This window comes from Myxine glutinosa, chromosome 6, assembly GCF_964187855.1.
Source record: "Myxine glutinosa chromosome 6, kmMyxGlut1.1, whole genome shotgun sequence".
Lineage (NCBI taxonomy): Eukaryota > Metazoa > Chordata > Myxini > Myxiniformes > Myxinidae > Myxine > Myxine glutinosa.
Window position 1 is genome coordinate 63378201 of NC_136266.1, and position 21092 is coordinate 63399292.

General features: G+C 41.5%; 1 protein-coding gene across 1 annotated transcript in view; it reads left to right on the top strand.

The window, feature by feature from the left end:
- Nucleotides 1-21092, top strand: part of MED24 (mediator complex subunit 24) — a 97702-nt gene that overhangs the window by 9341 nt on the left and 67269 nt on the right. Inside the window, exons 3-12 of the mRNA XM_068120173.2 lie at nucleotides 4163-4245; nucleotides 4341-4379; nucleotides 8071-8144; nucleotides 8324-8586; nucleotides 10618-10732; nucleotides 11336-11486; nucleotides 14671-14784; nucleotides 18814-18861; nucleotides 19049-19131; nucleotides 19236-19322. Coding sequence (XP_067976274.1) covers nucleotides 4163-4245; nucleotides 4341-4379; nucleotides 8071-8144; nucleotides 8324-8586; nucleotides 10618-10732; nucleotides 11336-11486; nucleotides 14671-14784; nucleotides 18814-18861; nucleotides 19049-19131; nucleotides 19236-19322 — 1057 coding nt within the window. The remainder of the gene's footprint in view (nucleotides 1-4162; nucleotides 4246-4340; nucleotides 4380-8070; nucleotides 8145-8323; nucleotides 8587-10617; nucleotides 10733-11335; nucleotides 11487-14670; nucleotides 14785-18813; nucleotides 18862-19048; nucleotides 19132-19235; nucleotides 19323-21092) is intronic.

Consider the following 21092-nt stretch of genomic DNA (forward strand, 5'->3'; position numbering starts at 1 on the left):
TGGAGGTCAACGAAACCCTTATTTTTTGAGTAACTTTGATCTTATGATCTCCAAACTTGGTGGGTATATAGGGTGTGGTATGGCGCTCAGCTGATTAGTTTTTGGTGTCGATCGGCCTTGACCTTCAAGGTCATTTTGAAGGTCATTCAATTTTGACCAAAAGGTAAAATTTTCAAGTTTCAGTTACCATATCGAGTAGTACCTCAAATTGAAGCCCTTGTTGAGTGCTTTCCAAACATATAACTAGTCTGACAATGTGACGTCATTTGACGGCGTTATGACGAAAAAACTGCACTTTTCATGTATATTGTATTGCTTTAGTTCGCATTGTTTAGGTCACTCTGTAGAGCACAGTTCCCTTTGGAAACTCTTGTAAGTTCGCATATCAGAGTCTTTTAGAGATACCCTTTAGCACACAAAATTTTGAAGGTCAAGGTCAAAGGTCAAGGTCACTTTGTGGTCAATCATGGAGGTCGACGAAACACTAATTTTTTGAGTAACTTTGATCGGATCGTCTCCAAACTTCATGGGAATCTAGTATATGGTCCGGCGCTCAGCTGATTAGTTTTTGGTGGCGATCGGCCTTGACCTTCATGGTTAGCGCTGGAGGTCGAAAATTATTGACCCCAAGGTCAAATTTTGAAATCGTAGGTACCATATCGAGTAATACCTCATATGAATGCCCTTGATGAGTGCTTCCCAGATCTGTAAACAGTTTGACGCTATGACGTCATTTGATGACGTCATGACGAAAAAACGGAATTTTCACATTTTGGCAAGATACGGTTCACCCTGTGGGTGACATATGTTTATTATCTTGCCAAAACGAAGTTTTTGCAAGATGTATTATTCAGCTTGTATGTTTGTTTTTTATCTTGCCAAAACGAAGTTTTTGCAAGATGTATTAGTCAGCTTGTATGTTTGTTTGTTTTTTTGTTTGTGGTTAATCATTTTTTTTTCACGTTTAGATCACTCTGTAGACCACAGTTATTATTGGAAACTCCTGTAACTTCGCATATCAGAGTCCTATAGAGATACCCTTCAGCACACAAAATTTTGAAGGTCAAGGTCAAAGGTCAAGGTCACTTTGTGGTCAATCATGGAGGTCGACAAAACCCTTATTTTTTGAGTAACTTTGATCGGATCGTCTCCAAACTTCATGGGAATCTAGTATATGGTCCGGCGCTCAGCTGATTAGTTTTTGGTGGCGATCGGCCTTGACCTTCATGGTTAGCGCTGGAGGTCGAAAATTATTGACCCCAAGGTCAAATTTTGAAATCGTAGGTACCATATCGAGTAATACCTCATATGAATGCCCTTGATGAGTGCTTCCCAGATCTGTAAACAGTTTGACGCTATGACGTCATTTGATGACGTCATGACGAAAAAACGGAATTTTCATGAAAAAATTATTTCCTCAGTTCTCATCAAAATCTTTCAATATTTCATGTGCGTTGGTCATGAAGACATACTATTCCCCATACGAAATTATTAAGGTCAAGGTCAAAGGTCAAGGTCACTTTGCGCTTCTAGTGGATAGCAGTTCTGTTCACCTCACTGTGACCTGAAGCAAGTCACTCATGTTCACATTTTGGCAAGATACGGTTCACCCTGTGGGCGACATATGTTCATTATCTTGCCAAAACGAAGTTTTTGCAAGATGTATTAGTCAGCTTGTATGTTTGTTTTTTTGTTTTGTTTGTTTTTTTGTTTGTGGTTAATCATTTTTTTTTCACGTTTAGATCACTCTGTAGACCACAGTTATTATTGGAAACTCCTGTAACTTCGCATATCAGAGTCCTATAGAGATACCCTTCAGCACACAAAATTTTGAAGGTCAAGGTCAAAGGTCAAGGTCACTTTGCGGTCAATCATGGAGGTCAACGAAACCCTTATTTTTTGAGTAACTTTGATCGGATCGTCTCCAAACTTCATGGGAATCTAGTATATGGTCCGGCGCTCAGCTGATTAGTTTTTGGTGGCGATCGGCCTTGACCTTCATGGTTAGCACTGGAGGTCGAAAATTATTGACCCCAAGGTCAAATTACGAAACCCTTATTTTTTGAGTAACTTTGATCTTATGATCTCCAAACTTGGTGGGTATATAGGGTGTGGTATGGCGCTCAGTTGATTAGTTTTTGGTGTCGATCGGCCTTGACCTTCAAGGTCATTTTGAAGGTCATTCAATTTTGACCAAAAGGTAAAATTTTCAAGTTTCAGTTACCATATCGAGTAGTACCTCAAATTGAAGCCCTTGTTGAGTGCTTTCCAAACATATAACTAGTTTGACAATGTGACGTCATTTGACGGCGTTATGACGAAAAAACTGCACTTTTCATGTATATTGTATTGCTTTAGTTCGCATTGTTTAGGTCACTCTGTAGAGCACAGTTCCCTTTGGAAACTCTTGTAAGTTCGCATATCAGTCTTTTAGAGATACCCTTTAGCACACAAAATTATGAAGGTCAAGGTCAAAGGTCAAGGTCACTTTTTGGCAAGATACGGTTCACCCTGTGGGTGACATATGTTTATTTTATTTTTTTGTTTTTTTGTTTTTTTGTTTGTGGTTAATCATTTTTTTTTCACGTTTAGATCACTCTGTAGACCACAGTTATTATTGGAAACTCCTGTAACTTCGCATATCAGAGTCCTATAGAGATACCCTTCAGCACACAAAATTTTGAAGGTCAAGGTCAAAGGTCAAGGTCACTTTGCGGTCAATCATGGAGGTCAACGAAACCCTTATTTTTTGAGTAACTTTGATCGGATCGTCTCCAAACTTCATGGGAATCTAGTATATGGTCCGGCGCTCAGCTGATTAGTTTTTGGTGGCGATCGGCCTTGACCTTCATGGTTAGCGCTGGAGGTCGAAAATTATTGACCCCAAGGTCAAATTACGAAACCCTTATTTTTTGAGTAACTTTGATCTTATGATCTCCAAACTTGGTGGGTATATAGGGTGTGGTATGGCGCTCAGTTGATTAGTTTTTGGTGTCGATCGGCCTTGACCTTCAAGGTCATTTTGAAGGTCATTCAATTTTGACCAAAAGGTAAAATTTTCAAGTTTCAGTTACCATATCGAGTAGTACCTCAAATTGAAGCCCTTGATGAGTGCTTCCCAGATCTGTAAACAGTTTGACGCTATGACGTCATTTGATGACGTCATGACGAAAAAACGGAATTTTCATGAAAAAATTATTTCCTCAGTTCTCATCAAAATCTTTCAATATTTCATGTGCGTTGGTCATGAAGACATACTATTCACCATACGAAATTATTAAGGTCAAGGTCAAATGGCAAGATACGGTTCACCCTGTGGGTGACATATGTTCATCTTCAATGTCATTCTTCCCTCCAGGTCTTCAAGCCAGCTGCTCACCACCTTCTCCGATCGTCCCCAATCCAAAACGACAGTGCTTTCTACCCTCATTGACCCTTCCCCTCCACCTCACCCATCCTCATCCCTCCTTCATCCAAATTTCCTGTGTTCCCTCCTTTTAGTTTCCTTGTCTACCCCATGCATCCTCTCCTGCCACCCATTCCTCCCCACACGCTTTGTTTGTCCAAGTCTACCTCTATCTTGGACTTCTCTGCTGTTGGTGTTTCATTCCTCTCTTTACTGTTCCTTTTGCATTCTGTTATGTCCTGATCCGTTCAGTGTACTAGCTCTTGCACGATCCTCGGCTATTTCTACACACACAAAAAAGAGTGAGGCACCACCATGTTTGTCTGATTGCTGAATCTCACAATTACTCTGCCCTCGGGGCATGATATGGCATGACTATTTTGGCCACATACTGTAAAATGGAAGGTTTTTGAAAGTGGCAAAACGAAGATTTCTGTTGTAGTGTTCAAGTTTTGAGTATATAATTCGATTGAAATAAAATATAGATTTTAAAGTTTGTAGAAAAAAATTGTTTCCGAAGTTTACCGCCGTTGATGCACCACTTTATTTAACATGTTATATTAGTTATTTGTGAAGCCTTGTTGGCTTAACGGTTAAGGTGGCTGGTTTAAGATCTGAAAATCTTCGCGTTGCTTTACCCTGCTTTTGGCTTCGTGCGTGCGGGGTAATGATTTGATAATGCTTGTGATGTACATTTAATCATGCACTGCGACAAAATTCTTCAATCATCTCTCATCCTTCTTGTATCATTTCCAGATCACCTCCTGGAACAAGCTATGATTGGTCCAGCTCCCAACTCCATATTGTTGTCCTACCTCAAATATGCAATCAATTCCCAGGTAACCAACCATTTATGCTGACACCAAAGCATTTCAGCAGATTAACATAATAACATGGCTTATTTATGTGAGATTGTGTGCTTGATGCTTTTCAGATGGTGTCCTACTCAAATTTGCTTCTTGCTATCACCAAGGTAATTCGATTTATCTTGAGGTTGGTCTCGTTATCATAAGCACTTCAGATTGATGGAAATCCTTCATATAACCAGCTAATTTGTACTAGTTTTCTTTGCAAAACCCAAACCTACTTGAGCTTTGTCACACTTACCTTTGTCTGACCTTTATTTTTATGCCTCTTCTGATGAAGTCGCCGGAGACATTATGTTTTCGGGTTATTTATTCGTCCATGCGTCTGGCTGTACGTCCATCCATGATGGGTGTTTGTTTCTGCAATAACGTAAGAATGGCTGAAGGGGATCCAAGTCAAACTTGGTACAATTATGTACACTACTCACAATAAGTTAGGGATATTGTGGGAGTGAGTTTATGTTTTTTATAGGGGTTAGGGTTAGGGTATTGAAATCAAGAATTCTGTGTTTTTTCACACATTAATAACCATAGAATTAGGACCAACAACTTTTTTCAACATAATTAATACACAAAATCAACCACACCGAAGAACCTGCCAATATCCCTAACTTATTGTGAGTAGTGTATGATGATGCAAAGATTAACTGATTTGATTATGGGGTCACGAGGGCAAAAGTCAATGGTCATAGGTCTTGTTGGTAAAAATTCTGTTACGAGCTAACTTGTGACCCAGTGATGGGTTTTTGTCCAAACTTGGTATAAGCATACACTAAAAGATGAACTGATTTTAGATTTTGCCATCAATAGGTCAAAGGTCAGAGTCTGTCATTGGTGTTTGTTAGCACAATAACTTACGAGCAGCTGAAGGAACAAAGCCAAGCTTGGTACAAGTACGTATAATGATGTAAAGATAAACGGATTAGATTATGGGGTCAAGAGGTCAAAGGTCAGAGGTCCCATTCAATAAAAAATATGTTACTGCGCTTACTTGTGAACCTGAGATATCAGCTTGCTCCTGAATGATTTGGGCCAAAAACGGTCTCCAGCGGACCTTACAAAATGTGGGAATAAATTGGGCCCGTAAACAAAGCTGAGGTAGTAGAGCGAGAAGTAGTTCTCAGATAATGTTGTTCTGAAGGAAGAAAACGATGCAGCGTCTAGCGAATTGAAAATAAATGGTGTCATCACAATTGGTCAAGTCCATCCCATCCTCCCGACTGAATAATATGAAAATAACCCTTTTATTATCTGATGTGATCTATTTTTTGGGGGGAGGGTGTATGGGGGTTGGTTGGGGGGTGGGGGTGGTGGGGAGGGAAGGCCCTAATTAAGTCTTTATGTAGAAAAGGCATTTTTCTTATTAATAAGTTGAGATTTGCCTTATTTTTCTTTTTATTATTTTTACTTGCAAAATCGAAGATTTTTCAAGTCGATTGGTCAGTTGCGTTTGTTACTTGCAAAATCGAAGATTTTTCAAGTATATTGGTCGGTTGTGTTTGTGACTCTGTTAGTTTGTCACCGGCCTACAGGTCACAATTTTCAACCGATATTCACCAAACTTCACCAAGTGGTAGAGTTGGTCAAATGCCAGAAGCCTATTGTTTTTGGGGTCAATAGGTCAAAAGGTCAACATAGGCCAAAGGTCACCAACTTTGCTAAATTTCTAAAATCCTCAATTTTCATCCGATTGACTTGAAATTTGAAGACCACTTGCATATCTGGTCATTGAATTCAACCACCAAGAATTTTTGAAGTCAACATAGGCCAAATGGTAACATAGGCCAAATTTCTAAAATCCTCAATTTTCATCCAATTGACTTGAAATTTGGAGAGGACTTGCACATCTGGTCACTGAATTCAACCACCAAGTATTCTTGAGGTCAACATAGGCCAAAAGGTCAACATAGGCCAAATTTCTAAAATCCTCTATTTTCATCGAATTGACTTGAAAATTGAACAGCATTTGCACATTGAGTCACTAAATAGGGAAACTAACTATTTTTGAGGTCAAAAGGTCAAAGGTCAACTGAAGGTCAACCTTCCAAAATCATCATTTTTCATCTGAAAAATCGTCACTTTTCATCCTGTTGACCCGAGCTTTGATCAAGATTGTAAATTTTAAACTTCATGAAATGGTCATTTTGCTGTATCAATGGTAAACTTTTGGGGGAGGGCGTATTTTGCAAGTATCGTGCTACGCATGACGTTTTCTTGTTATTCTGTCTGTTTGTTACTTGCAAAATCGAAGATTTTTCAAGTATATTGGTCGGTTGTGTTTGTGACTGTTTGTTTGCTTGTTTGTTTGTCACCGGCCTACAGGTCACAATTTTCAACCGATCTTCACCAAACGTCACCAAGTGGTAGAGTTGGTCAAATGCCAGAAGCCTATTGTTTTTGGGGTCAATAGGTCAAAAGGTCAACATAGGCCAAAGGTCACCAACTTTGCTAAATTTCTAAAATCCTCAATTTTCATCCGATTGACTTGAAATTTGAAGACCACTTGCATATCTGGTCATTGAATTCAATCACCAAGAATTTTTGAAGTCAACATAGGCCAAATGGTCAACATAGGCCAAATTTCTAAAATCCTCAAATTTCATCCAATTGACTTGAAATTTGAAAAGGACGTGCATATCTCGTCACTGAATTCAACCACAAATTATATTTTAGGTGAACATAGGCCAAAAGGTCAACATAGGCCAAATTTCTAAAATCCTCAATTTTCATCCAATTGACTTGAAATTTGAAGACGACTTGCATATCTGGTCACTGAATTCAACCACCAAGTACCTTTGAGGTCAACATAGGCCAAAAGGTCAACATAGGCCAAATTTCTAAAATCCTCAATTTTCATCCAATTGACTTGAAATTTGAAGAGGACTTGCATATCTGGTCACTGAATTCAACCACAAACTATATTTGATGTCAACATAGGCCAAAAGGTCAACATAGGCGAAATGGTCAACATAGGCCAAATTTCTAAAATCCTCAATTTTCATCCGATTGACTTGAAATTTGAAGAGGACTTGCATATCTCGTCACTGAATTCAACCACCTAGTATATTTGAGGTCAACATCGGAAGGTCAACATAGGCCACATTTCTAAAATCCTAAATTTTCATCTAATTGATGTGAAATTTGAAGAGGACTTGCATATCTGGTTACTGAATTCAACCACCAAGTATTTTTGAGGTCACCATAGGCCAAAAGGTCAACATAGGCCATCATGTATCATTGGAAAACTTTTGGGGGAGGGTGGATTTTGCAAGTATCGTGCTACGCATGACGTCTTCTTGTTTGTTTGTTTGTCACTTGCCTACAGGGCACAATTCTAAACCGATCGTCATGAAACTTCACCAAGTTGTAGAAGTCGTCACAATTGAGAAGCCTATTGATTTTGAGGTCAAAGGTCATCTGGAGGCCAAATTTCTAAAATTGCCAATTTTCATCCGATTGACTTGAAAATTGAACAGCATTTCCATATTCAGTCATTAAATAGGAAACCAACTATTTTTGAGGTTAAAATGTCAAAGGTCAACTCTAAGTCAAACTTCTAAAATTAAAATCATTAATTTTCCCCTGAAAAATAGTCATTTTTCATCGTATTGACCCGAGCTTTGATCAAGATTGTCAATTTTAATCTTGATTAAATGTCCAATTTGCTGGATCACTGGCAACCTTTTTTGGTGGTAGGGGTGAATTTGCAAGTACCGTGTGTGCTCTGCATGATGTCTTCTTGTTATTATTAATTGGGATTCCATTGTCTGCCATGTTTTTGTTGCTTATCTTTCCCAGTTTGAAGACTTTTCGAGAGACTACTGCGTCATTGCCCTCCTGGAGCTTATTGAAAAAAATTGTCCACAACTGAGGTTTGAAAAGGCTTTTGCATACAGAGTCATAATGATGGGTATTCTGTGGGCTCAGAAAAACGTTCCATTGTAGTTTATATTTGTATATTGCATCCCATATCAAGTCATATTTGTACACAAAATGCTGGTACTGTTTCTTCCTTCTCAATCTTTTTTCCCCCTGCGCTGTCTATGAATAGCTGCTACGGCAAAGCAGAAGAATGCATGAGTCTCTGTCGAGCCCTGCTTAGCTGTCTCCTATGGCTGCTGCAATGCATCACCCACTGCCTGGATCGCATTCGCATGGCGCAGGCACCGCAGACCTCTGAGGCTCTGCCCACTGTCCCACCCACAGCCCCTCCTCCCTTTGGGGTCCTCCCTTCCTGTGCCTCAGCTTTGGAGAAAGTGCTGGGTGGCGCTCGGAATCGTGCCTTTCTGCACATCGCACGTCTCGAGGAGCAGAGTGTGTGCCATTGCTTTAGCTGTTACCTGAACCACTCTCCATCTGTTTGATGCAGAATATTCTATTGCTGTTATTCAAAATATAAAATGCATTGAGGCAAATATATTATTTGTTAAAGCAATAGTTTGTTGTTTTGCCAAATTGATCCATTCTGGGAACCATTAGTCTGAACCAGGATTTATTGCTTTCAATATTATTAATATTCCATATTATTACATATTAGCAGAGTACCTGCCCAACGTTCAATCTTGTTCCAAGCATGCAGCACGTTCTTCTGACACATACCTTTATTTGGTCGGTGTTTCGGAAACTGAAAGCTCCCTCGTTCGCTCCCAGAACCCCCCCCCCCCCCCCCCCCGTTACATGACCCCGGCATGAAGCAAAAACATGCCTACTGCTTATAATTCAAAACAGCTCATTGGAAAACATGGGGATGGGAATACTGTACTGTAACATCTATCCGAGGAGGGCAAACACATTGATGAATCACCCTGCCTGTGAAACACCGGGATGACAGTTTATATCTGGGTTGGGATTCGACCCCAGGCTGGACAGCTTAGAGGCGAGTGTGCGTACTTCTCGGCCATCCTGCCAGCTACAATACAGAGTTTTAGATCAGTCGTCGTATGACATACTGATGGTCATCACAGATAAGATTAAAAAAAAAAAATCCCCCCCCCCCCACCCTACTCTGATCATATACTGAAGGATATACAACACTGCCGCTGTATTCTGAAAGACTTTTATTTAACAGAACAGGCATTCTGAATACCCGTTTTGATGGGATGAAGAAAGTGCTGTCGCAAATAGCAGTGTAGCCGCAAGCCTCATCATGCAAAATGGTTCGAGTTTAGCAGTAGAGAAAGAAGAGAATGTTTCACTTGTGATGTACTTCGTGTGAAGGATTGGTGAGGGATCGTCTGTTTATTATTTCCACAAATATTGAGGTCAGAACGAATTTAGACCAATACATAGTGCTACATTCAAAGCAGTTGTATACATACATACATACATACATACATACATACATACATACATACGAGTGACGATGCTTTGTTTAACTGAATGCGTTGCGACATGTTTGGCATTTCTGTGAAAAACTTCTTTTTAAAAAGTTAAAGGGTACTCTCATTAAGAATGGTCAGGTATTATGCTTTCCGAGAGTACTGTACTCGTGTTATCCAATATAAAAATACAGTTTTGTGCATTTTCATGTCTTCTTGTCAATGATAACGATGCGTGATTTTAATTTTTTATTTGTTGAAGAGCCACTTTAATAGACTCGTCCCCTTCCGATTTCACCGATTGCTCTCGATCCGTCTGTCCGTCCATCTGTCCATCACACCTGTGGTTTTCCAGACTTTTTCCTTTACCCTTTAACATATTCAACTGAAACTTGGAACATGGCTTAATTATGATAATTTACAGAACCTTATAATAAGTTACAGAACCTAGAAACTGCAACTTGTTCTGTAGCTTTGAATACCTAAAACAATTAGTCCCACTGTATATGGCTCACAATTGCTGAGTGTTTTTTAAATATTTTTTTTATGTTGAAGGCTCCAGGCACAGACTTCTAGCCTTCATCGAGGCCAAGCCTTAAATCAAAGAGAAGAAACGTGTATGATGAAAAGTGTATGGTTGCGAGAAAGAGAGATTGAAGCTCACCCAGTAGCGATAGTTTGAGTGAGATAGAAAGTAATACCAGCAATCCTGACACTGAGAGTGTGAGATGGATCCGGGTACCACTTTAACGCTCCTAAGTCAGGACGGTAGTAGTACCCTGGGCGGTTGCAGTCTACAACATACTACCTAAAAAAACCTACGACCTAAAAGCTTGGAAGAAGGACATTGATTGTGACCAGTAGGGTACATGTATTGCAAAACAATCCTCCCTCTTGATAAGGATCGACTTAGTCTTTTACATTATCTTAGGAGTTTGGTAAATTTAGAAAAAGTGTCAATGTGCTCTAAAAAAATGTATTTTTTCAAGGTAGTTAAGATTCCATTTTTTATGCCTTTTCTGTCCAGGTATCTGGTCATTGGTTGAGCAGACCACATGGAAGATTCCAGAGTTTCTGAACAGCATTGGCTGCGCAGATGATGTCAAGAGGCGCTTGGAGGAATGCACGATGGTCATCAAGAGGTAACACCGCTGCTTTCAATCATGTCAACGGATGTGGTGGCGGCGTTGTACAGCAACGATTATGAAACTCTTATTTATTAATTTTTTTATGCCTCCGCCGAAGAAGTCACTGGAGATATGTTTTTGAGTTATCCGTGTGCCCATGATAGGTTTTTGTTACCACGATAACTTGACAACGGCTGAAGGGAACCGAGTCAAACTTGGTTCAAGTATGTATAATGATGCAAATATGAACTGATTAGATTATGGGGCCAAGAGGTCAAAGGCCAGGGGTCCTGTTAGGTAAAAATTATGTTACTGAGCTAATTTGTGAACGATTGATGGGATTTTGACCAAACTTGGTGTAAGTATATAGTATATACGTTATTATGATGAAAAAAATTAACTGACTAGATTTCAGCATCAAAGGTCAGAGGTCATGTCAGGTAAAAATGTGATACTTGAGAACAGCTGAAGGGATTTAAATTAAACTTGGTATAAGTATGCATAATGATGTAATAATGTGGGCGGAGGCATAATCGGTCGACTTCGCGATGTCGAAGGATGCCGTTCTAGTTTGTTTTACCTTTGGAGTGATGTCTTGTCCTGCTTTTCTGTTTGCAGAATTCCAACACTACTGCTGCTTGGAGAAGAACAATCTACCCATGTGGAGTTCCCTACCATTCAAGCTTTGATCACCCTGGAGGGAACCACCAACCTCACAGCCGAGGGGCAACCTTTGGTTGAGCACCTGCTGATTGTCAAACGGGTGCAGGTACATGAGTAGCTCGTTGCGTATATATGCATAAGAGTGGGGTACCTTGTCGGTGTTGGTCAGAATATTGCCATGGAATGGCCTACTATTTTTGAAAGACCATAGAGTATTTGATGTCCACATTCTGGCAAACACCTGGCTTAAAGTCAGGTCTGAAAGTATGTTTGTGTGTGTGGTACAATTTGTCTCTCAAACCACAGGTAAAACAAATGTAGCCTTAAAAAAATTTTTTAGCTGTCGTTTTTGTCGCTTAGTTAAAGTACAAAGCGGAAGTTGATGGGGCTTGTATTTTGAGATGCTTTCTAGTTATGACGAGCAATACCCCTTCACACTGGGAACAGCGCTGTATGATACACAATTATGTCGAGAATTAGCATCCTCTACCCCTTCATCCTGAAACCTGGGGGGGGAGTGGGACATTTTTGGAATTGTTATAAAACCTTCCAGGGAACCTCCTTCCCACCTCGATCAGAGTACAACTACTAGTTTTTAACTCATTCACTGCAGCAGTTTAAGAATGTGAAGAAGTAACAAACAGACACTACTCAAATTGTGTATATATAGTGTGATAAACATCTCCAGTCACGTGAAAAAGTAAATACACCCCATGTAAAGTTTTGACTTTTTCAACATATTTCAACATACAGCTATTTGATCTTCATTTCAACAATATTGATAGATAAAGGTGATATAATATAACAAATATCATGAAACATTTACATTTTGTAGTCCATTGTATAATTTAAATGAACATAAATGCAGATTTCGCATGTGGAAAAAGTAAGTACACCCCTACATTTATCACTACTTCAAATACCTAAAATTAGAATCAGGTGCACCAGCTCAGGTGCAAATGATTAGAACATCGTTAGAGAGGATCTTGGAGGAACCTGTGTTATTTGAACCTCAGACATTTAGTTTGGTTTGCTCTTTGTTGTTGAAGTGTGCGGCGTCACCATGCCTAGATCAAAAGAGCTCTCTGAGGCCTTCAGAAAGAAGGTTATAGATGCCTATGAGTCTGGGAAGGGATTTAAAAAGATCTCCAAACAATTTGAAATCAATCATTCGACTGTCCGGAAGATCATCTACAAGTGGAAAAGATTCCAAACAACTGCCAACTTGTTCAGGCCAGGCCGCCCCAGCAAGTTCAGTCCGAGAGCAGACCGCAAGATGCTGAATGAAGTCTCTAAGAACCCCCAGAATGTCATCATGGGACCTCCAGGTAGCTCTTGCCACTGTTGATGTCAAATTGCATGATTCTACCATTAGAAAGAGGCTGCACAAATTTGATCTACATGGGAGGTGTGCCAGGAGGAAACCTTTACTGTCCAGAAAGAACATCAGGGCAAGACTAAAGTTTGCCATTGAACATATAGGCAAAGACCAGCACTTCTGGAACAATGTGCTCTGGACAGATGAGTCAAAGGTAGAGCTATTTGGCCACAGTACCAGAAGACATATTTGGCGAAAACCAAAGACAGCATTTGACCACAAGAACCTGATACCAACTGTGAAGCATGGTGGTGGAAATATTATGGTTTGGGGCAGCTTTGCTGCATCAGGGCCTGGGCAGCTCACCATCATTTAATCCACTATGAATTCTTCATTGTACCAGAGGGTGCTTGAGGATAATGTGAGGCCATCTGTCGGAAAGTTGAAGCTCAACCGAAGGTGGACCTTGCAACATGACAATGACCCTAAACATACCAGTAAATCCACCAAGGAATGGCTGAAAAGAAAGAAATGGAGGGTTCTGGAATGGCCAAGTCAAAGCCCGGATCTAAATCCCATCGAGATGTTGTGGGGGGATTTGAAACGAGCTGTGCATGCAAGAAACCCCTCAAACATCGCACAGCTGAAATAATTCTGCATGGAGGAGTGGGAAAAAAATTCTCACAGTCGATGTCAGAGACTGGTGGACAGTTATAAGAAACGCCTACTTGAGGTTGTTTCTGCCAAAGCGGGCAATACCACCTATTAGAGCCAAGGGTGTACTTACTTTTTCCACATGCGAAATTTGCATTTACGTTTATTTGAATTATACAAGGGACAACAAAATGTAAATGTTTCATGATATTTGTTATATTATATCACCTTTATCTATCAATATTGTTGAAATGAAGATCAAATAGCTGTATTGAAATATGTTGAAAAAGTCAAAACTTTCCATGGGGTGTACTTACTTTTTCATGTGACTGTACATATAAAAATGTAATATCGAAGAGAGCACTCCCATCACCAGCCTCAAGAGAGAGATGAAAGCCAAGGAAAATCATGTATCAACGATCACTTTAACATGTTGAACCTGTTGGCTGTCTTTGGCGGTTCAACTTTGAAATGTGGTTTGCCCAAGAAAGATAGTGGCTGATAGTGAGACCCAAGAGTTTGAATGACTGAACTTCCTCAAGAGGATTGTTAAAATGGTAGATAGGTTTGCCAGATGGTCTTTTTGGAGAGATAGTGAGACTGTGACAATTGTCAGGATTGAAAGACATATTCCAAGCGTTTGACCAGCTTGATTTTTCCAAAGTCTGAAGAGAGGGAAGAGGCTGTAGCCTGCCTGTCTGAAGGATGAGGGATGTCATGGCAGAGGTTGGGGTCATCAGCAAATTGATAGAGGATTTTTCAGTCAGTGAGATCATTGATGAAGATCAGGAATAGGACTGGGCCCAGAACACTGCATTGGGGCACTCCAGCCTTACTTAAAACCTGCATTGAAGTTCTCCTCCTTCTCCCCCTCCCGCACCCCCTCTACCCCTTCCCTTCCCCACCCCCTCTGCCCCTCCCCCCCCTTCCCCTCTGCCCCCTTCCAGCAATTATTTTCCTTCCGTAACATTCCCGGGTTTCATGTGCCTCCTTAGAGTTGTTCCTCTGATCTCCCTGTTGAACACTTTCTGAGTTTAACGCACGCACGCACACACACACACACACACGAAAAAAAGCACAGGAAAAACACAGAAAAAAACACAGGAAAAAACACAGAAAAACACACAGAAATAAAACACAGAAAAAAACCCCAGAAAAAAACAGAAAAAAACACACGCACGCACGCACACGCACACACACACACACACACACACACACACACACACACACACACACACACACACGATGATGTGTATGTTAATTTTGAGCTAAAGTAACCATGCTGATGACATTGATATTGAAACATATTTGTGTCTAGCATATCCCCATGCGATTCATGCTGCTGGAAATATGGAAAGCCTGCATGGTGGGCCTCATAGAATCTCCTGAGGGGATTGAGGAGCTCAAGTGGACTGCCTTCACCTTCCTCAAGGTAAAAGTATAGCTTTTCTCATTGCCTTCCCCCCCTGTGGCTGTGGAGAATGTGGTATGCAATGTATTATAAAGCTAAGTATCATTGTGGTATGTGGATTTTGTTTGGTGTCTATTTTGAGAAAATGTGAGACTTTTAGACCATGGGCCGAGCCCCTGTTTTGTTTACTTTCGTGACCCACCTCACATATCTACCTGCATTTATAATATGTTGTGTAAAACTATTACAGAATTAATATCTGAAACTCGTCAAGAACAAAACTTGCACATATTTTCAGAATGTGGAAAAAACACCCAAAATGTTGACGATCTTTTTAATAAATATTCTCCAATCACAGCACATGTAACATAGGCCACGAGTGGCCGTGAGCGCCAATCAGCCAATCGCGCGCTTTGTTTCAGACTGTACATACAGTGCTGGCGCAGCTGTCATGGCGACTTACCTGTAGCCAGATGCAACCATGGAAGGCGAAGATTTTGATGTTAGTTCTTCGGGGTTTTGCTTCATGCATGTCGTCAATACGCACAGCAGAGTGATTCCATTATTTAATAATTTTAAATAAGACAAGTCAGGAGACGACGATGGTTCACGAGCGAGTGGTATTCAATAACAAAGGACGGGCTATAACCGAAACAGGCCTGGACAGGCCAGGCCCGGAAATGTCAAAACGAAGGTTACTGACCTTGAAATGAGATAGAAAACAATGTATTAATCAGTTATGAGGTTAGTTAGCAACACAATACCGAAAATTCGGTTCGATTCCGACAACTTTGAAACTTTGACCTTTGTGACTTTCAAAGGTCAAAGGTCGAAGATTCTGAAATTTGTTGGAAAACTTGGATTTCATGATGTATACGAATGAATGAATGAATGAATGATCGTTTTAAAGCCATTTTCCCCGCTAGAGCGGGGGTTAGCCTTGCAGGCCCCATGACAATCATGGTTCGCTGTTTGAGGCAATGTTTTTTTTTTATGGCCGGATGCCCTTCCTGACGCCAACCCTTGGTCACGCTCTTACGATGCGCAGGGATATGGTGTACCTATTCTAAATCGGGGTACACACCATGATCATTCATCCCAGCAAGCTGGTACTCAAATTTGCCGACCTCGGAAGGATGACAGGCTGAGTCAACCCCCCTGGCATTAATTCAGCGATCGACCGGGATTCGAACCCAGGATCCTAGGATCCCAAGCCAGCACCCTAACCACTAAGCCAACACCAGCTCTAAGCCAACACCAGATGCATGTGATAATATAAGATCATGTACGACATTTCACCCTATCAGGAAGCGAACAATGTAATAAAACCACCAAAAATCGACTTTTCTAAATTTTGTGACCTTGTGACCTTGACCTTGGGGCGAAAATGAAAAATTGAGCTCTGTGGGGCTGGACATATGACATTGGCCTAACCAAATATCGAAACCCCTGTCAGATTCCACCAAACCCCTCGGAGAAGACGTAGCTTGAAATTGATTACCCCCTAAAAAGACATCTTTTCGGGCGTCGCTCCGCCCACAATGGGCGCAATATGCCCACTCCAGGCAGGGCACAACTCGATCATGATATCAACCTCCCACCCAAGTTTCATCAAGATCAGATGATCATCGGGTAGTTATGCTGCGGACAGACAGACACACAGACAGACACACACCCATGACGAATATAGTGGTCACTTGATAACTCGTGAACCAATTTAATAAGATTTTTAACAAGTTAATTTTTTATAAATGTTATTTTTTATAACATTCCAATTCATTTTTAATAAGAGCTTGGATAACTAGTTTGATAATTAATTTCAGTTCATGAGGAATTAAGAAATATATATATCACTCAGTTTGATATTAAAATTAGAATGGCCATCTTCTGGTAAAACATTTTTTAAATCATTTCCTTGTGTTGTGTGTGTGTGTGTGTGTGTGTGTGTGTGTGTGTGTGTGTGTGTGTGTGTGTGTGTGTGTGTGTGTGTGTGTGTGTGTGTGTGTGTGTAGGTGTAGGTGTAGGTGTAGGTGTGTGTGAGAGGGTGTAGGACCTCGATCACCCAAACTCCTGGACGGTTTCCCCATCTCTACATAGACTACATACTTTATCTATCTATAATTCCAGTAATCTCTGTGTGTTTGTTTGTACGTTTGTACGTTTGTACGTTTGTACGTTTGTACGTTTGTTTGTTTGTCTGTGACCGCTGTTTCTCGACAACTACCGGTCCGATATACTTTAAACTTGCCAGGTATATTGCTGGGGACCCGAGGATGTGCCTTTTCAAGGTTTGAAATTAATCGGACAAGTACTTACCGAGCTATGGCGATTTAGCCGTTCGCCGTTCGCTTTGGCGTTGCGAATGGACCAAACCATTCATGTAAATAGAGGGGGGGGGGGGGGGGGGGGGTTCTGTGGTCGTTCGCTTTGGCTTTGCGAATGGACCAAACCATTCATGTAAATAGAGGGGGGGGGGGGGGGTTCTGTGGTCGTTCGCTTTGGCTTTGCGAATGGACCAAACCATTCATGTAAATAGAGGGGGGGGGGGGGGGGGGTTCTGTGGTCGTTGCGAATGGACCAAACCATTCACATCGAATCATCGAATCACATCGAATGGACCAAACCGTTCGCTTTGGACCAAACCATTGCATGTAAATAGAGGGGGGGGGTTCTGTGGTCGTTGCGAATGGACCAAACCATTCATGTAAATAGAGGGGGGGGGGGGGGGTTCTGTGGTCGTTACTGCCACGTGGTTTCAAAGTTTTTTTTTGTTGTTGTTGTTTGCACGCATGTTTTTTTGCACCCACGTACGGGCACGCCCTAGGATGTTTACACACACACACCCCTACACAAATTTTTTTTTTTTTTTTTTTTTGGCAAGGAACGGGCACCCACGTACGGGCACGTCCTAGCTTATATATAGTACGGGCATGCCCTAGTATTTAGAATTCCCATTCAGTTGTGCACAGTTGTCCATTCAGTTGTACACTGTATAATAATGGACACAAGATGGCTCTATATATTTTGCTAATTAGCATAACTAATTCATGTGCAACTTTTTGCACTGACGAGTTGTGAATTCTTTCTAAGTGATTTTTTATCTAAATCTTTGCAAAATTTCAGGTAGATACCAGAGGTGGGTCATGAAAATCAAAAACTAGACAGATTTTGGAGGCTTGGCCCACTGTCTATTTCTACTGGGAATCATGTGAAACAGTCAGATATAATAGCGATCTCACAGACACGAATAAAGGAGATGTATAAGATTGTGGGTCGACATGATTGAACCTTTAAACCCTCCATTAGTGCTGCGGGGTATCTCAGACCCCTTTTGCATGTTACTAACCATATCCAAAGCCCTGCCACGCTAATGGAGAGTTAAGAGCTAGAGGGGAGCTCAACTTGCTAAGTAACTGTCGCCATGATGGGCCAAATGCCGCCTTTAAAAAAAAAAAAAAAAAACTTTTTATTTTTACATCGGCTGAGACTCATGGAGGAGCCGCACCACAAACACACGTGTATACAGCTGTTGAAAACACTGAATTTGACTCCGGACAAGCATCCACTGACATTGGCGGAAGTGATATCACTTCCCAGAGTTCTCTGGGTACCATCATCGCTATCTCTTATGACATCGATTTTTTTTTTCTCTCTCTCTGTTCTTATTTGGACAATTGAGGAATTTCTTCCTCCCCATGGATACCATCTGATGGGATTTGTCCTACTCCTTTAAATGACGAGTATCAAGCAAGGGAGCATGCCTTTGGAAGAGAGCTTCCGATGAAAATGGGACCCAGGCCATGTCGGTCATAAAAGAGAGTTTTAAGATGAAAGCCCTGACTTTTTGCTTGATTTTCAGGCCACTACCTTGCTTCATTGGGAACACTGGTTCCCTGGATTTTAAAACAACTGTGGTTGATATTTGAGGTTTTATTTGAAGTTTGAGCCTCTGCCAAGTGATTAGTCCAGAAGGACAGCAGTTAGAGTATGTGGGAAAAGCAAAAATTATTAGATACATGGATATTATATTGCCTATTTCTTGTCTTTCAGATGCCCCAAGTGCTTTTAAAACTTAAAAAGTTCCATCAGGGTGACAAGGTGAGATTATGCCCGGAATCGCCTGATTGTTTTTACGTAACCTGAAGGGTCAGAGAGACTGTTTTGAGACCCTATACTCATATTTTGTCTTTTTATTGCCTGTCCAGCATCTTTCTCACAGTTGCCTTGAGTTGTGATGTAATGGATTCATGACTTTTGCACTGAGAGATTAGTGAATTATTTGCAGGACTTCAATGATGAGTTGAATCTGGCACTGGAGTCTCTGGTAAAATTGACACCCCTCCTGGACAAGGCCGACCACAGATGCAAGTGCGTTGTCTGAGAGCTGCTTTATATTTTTTATTATTTTCCTTGTATGTTTCCCTGTATTGCATGAGTATATATCTGATGCACGGCATGTGCTCGTTTTTCAGCTGCGACTGTTTCCAGCTGATCTTGCAAGAGTGTGGAAAGTTTGGAATTCTCTCGGAAGGCAACAACCAAAAGCTTGTAGCTTTTAGGTAAGACTCAAGTTGTGTGCTTGTTGTGATAGCTATTTACAAGAAAATGGAAATGGCTTGTGAAGTGCTGGTCTAGTATTGACATTTCATCCGACCTGATGAATATTCGCCGATTAATCAGAGTAGATGCTGCCAAAACTACTTCCCAAGCAAGGAATACACTTAGTGTCTGGAAATTGACATCCCAGTGGCATTCATAGCAATAATTTGGAATTTAAGCAGAGTACTGGGAGACAATGGCCTGCTATTTTCAAATTGTGAGATATTTGAAGTCCAGAATCGAGTGCGAGTACCTTAGATAGTCTGCTTAAAGAGGATATTGTACTACTGTTGAAGTGGAAATTTTCGCACTGAGCAACATGAAAGCGTGTTCATGCATATTTCATTTTGTGGAGTGGCACAAAGACACATGACAATCTCAACGATGTTAACCATGCAAAACCCCAGCGAACTTTTGCAAAGGGAGAAAATAACTTGCAGTGTAACCAAAACTGAAGAGAGGCAGGCATCAAAACAAAGCAGGCTGTTGCTTCGCTGTTGGGAATATTGAGAGAGAAAGGGAGAGAGGAGAGGAGAGGGGAGAGGAGGAATGGGATGGGGAGTGAGAAAGGTGGTGGGTGAGAGGTTGTGGAGGTGGAGGGGGGGGAGGGGGGAGAGCGATGCCTCACCACACGTCGCAAAATCTCATTCACTTGATGTGTTAAAGGGGGAATGCGTTCCTGACAGAAACAAAAAATTGGGTGGAAAATTTTCAAACAGTAAATGATTTAAAATATTATTACAATCTATAATAATAATATGTCAGTGTGTATATCCTCCATAACTCCAAAACCACCCGTCACTTTGCTGACCGAATAAGACAGACATACAGAGAGAGACAGAGAGAGACAGAGAGAGACAGAGAGAGACAGAGAGAGACACAGAGAGACACAGAGAGAAACAGAGTTAGAGATAGAGTTAGAGATATAGATATAGATAGATAGATATACATACAGATATACATACAGATGGAGAGATAGACAGAGAGAGATATACAGAGAGAGAGAGAGATATAGAGAGATATATATAGAGAGAGATACAGATCGAGAGAGATAGATACAGATCGAGAGAGAGAGAGAGAGAGAGAGAGACAGAGACACAGAGACAGACAGAGACACAGAGACAGACACGCAGAGACAGACACGCAGAGACAGACACACAGAGACAGACACGCAGAGAGAGACACGCAGAGAGAGACACGCAGAGACAGACACGCAGGGAGAGACACGCAGGGAGAGACACGCAGGGAGAGACACGCAGGGAGAGACACGCAGGGAGAGACACGCAGGGAGAGGACACGCAGGGAGAGACACGCAGGGAGAGACACGCAGGGAGAGACACGCAGGGAGAGACACGCAGGGAGAGACACGCAGGGAGAGACACGCAGGGAGAGACACGCAGGAGAGACACGCAGGGAGAGACACGCAGGGAGAGACACGCAGGGAGACACGCAGGGAGAGACACGCAGGGAGAGACACGCAGGAGAGACACGCAGGGAGAGACACGCAGGGAGAGACACGCAGGGAGAGACACGCAGGGAGAGACACGCAGGGAGAGACACGCAGGAGAGACACGCAGGGAGAGACACGCAGGGAGAGACACGCAGAGAGAGACACGCAGAGAGAGACACGCAGAGAGAGACACGCAGAGAGAGACACGCAGAGAGAGACACGCAGAGAGAGACACGCAGAGAGAGACACGCAGAGAGAGAGAGAGACACGCAGAGAGAGA